Source organism: Uranotaenia lowii, chromosome 1 (assembly GCF_029784155.1).
Source record: "Uranotaenia lowii strain MFRU-FL chromosome 1, ASM2978415v1, whole genome shotgun sequence".
Classification (NCBI taxonomy): Eukaryota; Metazoa; Arthropoda; class Insecta; order Diptera; family Culicidae; genus Uranotaenia; species Uranotaenia lowii.
Genome location: NC_073691.1, coordinates 189897305 through 189901304, shown reverse-complemented (window position 1 = coordinate 189901304; position 4000 = coordinate 189897305). Strand labels below are relative to the sequence as shown.

Below are 4000 nucleotides of genomic sequence, written 5' to 3'. Positions count from 1 at the left end.
AGGCGATATAAATATGAAAAGAAATTTCCAACATTGAATGTACGATTTAGTTTATCTTCCATTAAAATATATATACGATTAGATGTCATTTGCTTTATTTCAAAATTGCAAAGACATAGGATTCGATTTGTACAAGTTTACGATAGTTTCAAACCCGAATAACATGATATTTTATCACGATATACGACATTATTTTGATCAAAAATAAAAATAAACTTTGGCCTTCATATAGAAACGTCCTACAGTGTGTGTTTGTTGTGGTTTATTTTATATTATCACATATGTAAGTACCTTTCGAGATTCGAACTCCGGTCCTCTGAGTTAGCTGCCGACGATTCTACCACTATGGCACATCACCAATTCGTAATACTCGAACTTGAGCTCAACATATTCTGTCACTTGGAGCAATCAATTCGACCCGTTTCAAGAACCACTGAAATATAGGTTGATGGCCGTCCATAAACAATGCAACATTGAATAGAATTTAATCATCGGATTTCTTATATTCTGGATATATTCAATTGTACAATTGCTAAAAGTGTAAGTTCAGTATTTCTTTTTTTAACTGGTGGTTCTTTTTATAAAATATATGTAACACTCAGTATATGATCAAATAAATTGACACATTTTCATCGAATTCGATTCGTTCATGAAACAAAATATCAAACATCTCCACGCTCATACGTACATAATTCCTAATGAAATTCCATTACTCCGTGAACAACTTTTGAAATTTGTACGCTCAAGAAAAAGTTTATTTCAAAGTAACCTTTTCAGAAAAAATAGTAGCCGTTGGAAAATTTTTATTTACAAAACTGAATGCTCGAAAAATTTTAAAAGAAACAGAACAACAGAAATGAAAATAATTAAGTTGAAGGACAAAAGTTATGAAAATAAGTATTTTGTGTGATATGGAAAAGTGTTTTTTTACTACGGAGATGCTGCTGGTCGGAAATCCTGTTTCAAAATTGAGGCCCCTAAAACCATTGTGGAAAAGATGCTAACAAATAATTGTAACCTAACGGTTGCAGATCAAGGTTTGTATTTAAGTTTTCGCAAAATTTCTCACAACTTTTATTTTTAGTTCAAAACCTATCGAAGGGCCAATCTGTGATAATTGAACAAAGAAGAACATGATGACCTTTAACTGGAATCCAGAAGCAGTGCCACCATAAATTGCCACAGCTTTAGCAATAAATGTAAGTAAAATTTTTAAGTTTTTTATCGTTCCAAGAAACAACCTTTTGTTTGCATAAATTGCAACTATTTGAAAATTAAGGTTTTTTGTTCTTAAATTATTGGTATGCATTTTTCGTAGATCTGTGGCAAAGAATGCATTCGTTTATAATATCTCTGTTTAACCAGTTTTAATATTGCTATTATCAGTTAGATACTCAAATTTGAAATTTGTCAATGCGAAGTGATTTTATAGATATGCGAGTCTTAAGCTTTTCAAAAAAGCTTCAAGTTTCCCATATGTATAAATTCTTTTCGTACAACAAAACCCATTCTTCCTGAAATTTCATTAATAAATATAACGAACCATGGTTATGCACAACTGCGCCGAGCTCAGTGGACTAAAAATACTTCGCGCTAATGGCATAGATCCGGGGCCGAAAAGTATTACCACAATGATGCCTTGGTTAGCTTATTACATTAAATGTATCGCTTGCTAAAATCATTTAAAGTTATATTTATCAATTGATTTTTTCTTAAGTATGGGATGTTGGATGGATTTAGTAGCACAGAGGAAAATGGTTTATTTGAAAAAATATCATAGTTTATGGATAGCCCATATATTTTTTTTCGGCAATTCTATAAATAGATCTTCCTATCTATCCTAGATATTCCTATATCTTTCCTATATGGCTACATTTTAATGTAGATATAAACCGTTCAAGAATCATATACGATTCAACAGTATTAATATATGATAGTAAGTATATTTTATCGAAAAGAATTCCCTAATGTAGGTGATATACAATTGCGACTTTATATTATGCGACTGCTGTCCACAATATGAATTGCATTTGTAATGAAGGCTGCCAGATTGACGAAATACGTGTATCCTTAAAAGGCTTAAAAAACGGATTTAATTCGTTCTGAGAATTTACTGGATATTTTAATTTCATACGGGTTTCTTCTAAAATATTGTTATTAGAAAAATCCAAACCTTTTATTCAATATGTATGAAAGATTTTTGAAAATACTTATCGTATTGGTTAATTTAAAAAAATAACAAAACGATTGTCTGGCACCACTGAAAGTTATTTGAAAACAGTCAATTGGGATATTTGGAAGCTACGGTACCGTTTAAATTGAATTCTAAAAGAAAATGTATACGGTTGTCCAATTTATTGAAGCATCGCAGTTCAAAGTGATGTGCGTCCCATCTTCGTGGATTCAGCGCCACATTTTGAAGTGGCCCAAATTATCCAATGAAAAAGTGGAGGCATTAAGAACCAGCGGAATGGCTTACTACGGTGTCACTAAGGACATTCCCGTAATAATTCATAAAAAATTCAGGAACTTGGCATCGGCGGAGGCAGCGACTCTTGCTCTGACGAACACGGATGTGTCCGACATAGAGACGAAACGCAAGAAACTTAAAGCCAGCAAGCCGTGTAAGGCTAAAAAAAATCTCCCAGTTGATTACAACAAGCAGTTCGTTGGTAAGTTTATTTTTCATTTTTATTGAGCTTTAGATTAATTCTTCATCTTACAACAGATTCTTTGAAAACCAATGATGTGGTTTGTCATAAACAAGCTGGGCCGAATACCCTTGAAATTGAACAGCCAGCAGGGGAAATAATAACGGAGATAGAAGTTGAGGAAGCGACCGGGAACATGATTTCAAATAACCTGCCGTCCCACATAACAACGTTCGAAGCATATCCCGGTTCGTCAAATCAAATTGTGTCCTACCAGGATATATCTCAGTCACCTGCTAACTGTTCGATTCAGCCTTTGGTGGAACATTTCGGAGCAAATGATGTGAAGACCCAATTGATAGTAGAAGGACCCAACTCGCCTATGTCACAAGGTATTTATAAATTAATATTCAATATGCCGTCCTTTTTCATCTTAACTTTTGTTTTTCATTTAATTGTAGATGATGTTATGTATTCACAGAATGAAATATTCTATGTAGCTCCCCAAACTTCAACAACATTGAATAAAACGCCCAGCTCAGGTAAGACAAATAATAAAATATATTTCATAACATAATATTTTTTATATCTTTTCAAGATGACAGAATTGTTCAAATAATCGAAAACTTAAAAGCACACATCGAAACAACAATTGAGAAGGTAGTCGAAGCTTGTTTCCAGAAAAATTTTGAAAGGATGAGTTCACTTTCTGAAATGAACAAAAACCAGAGACAAGAGAACTCGAGCTCTGTAGAACTGCATAAACCGATTGAGAACGAGATTCAGTTAGTTGAATGGAATACTGCATTGTCGGACGAAACCTTACGGAACAAATATGTAATACTTTTTAATAATTTTTTTTGTCAGATTTTATTCAAAACCTTTTCTTTTCTTTAAAACTAATGTCTCACATTATTTTATTTTCAGTTGGAATACTCGGCTAAGGTAATCATTCCAAACTCATACCATGAGAAAGGTGATAATGCAGTGTATTTTATTGCGGATATGTTTTTTTGCCGAACTTTTTGGAATTTGTTTACGTGGACCGGAGTTAGCCGAGGCGGCAAGTCTTCTCGAGGATTCCGTGAGTTCGGGAATATCATTAAATTGATTTTCGATATAACCTCGATTGGAGATCCAACATATACCATGCAAAAATTGGAGAGTTTCTTCAGAACAAAATTGTTCCGATACAGCAAGGCAAGGGCTGAATCAAAAATGTTGAGAAAATCCGCTGTTAGGCCAAACCGCGTTAAAAAAACTAATTCTTCTGATAAAGCCGCCGAAAACCCATTGACCCATGGAAACAGTAAGGAAATATCTGAGGAGAGCGATGGACATGGTTCAAA

The 4000-nt window shown here is 33.6% G+C and overlaps 1 protein-coding gene across 1 annotated transcript; it reads left to right on the top strand.

The window, feature by feature from the left end:
• The first annotated feature begins 2470 nt into the window (after nt 1-2470).
• Nucleotides 2471-3364, top strand: LOC129738239 (uncharacterized). Its single transcript, XM_055729426.1, has 5 exons — nt 2471-2672; nt 2729-3043; nt 3113-3193; nt 3250-3320; nt 3353-3364. The coding sequence occupies exons 1-5, from the start codon at nt 2471-2473 to the stop codon at nt 3362-3364; spliced, it is 681 nt and encodes a 226-aa protein (XP_055585401.1).
• The last annotated feature ends 636 nt before the right edge of the window (nt 3365-4000 follow it).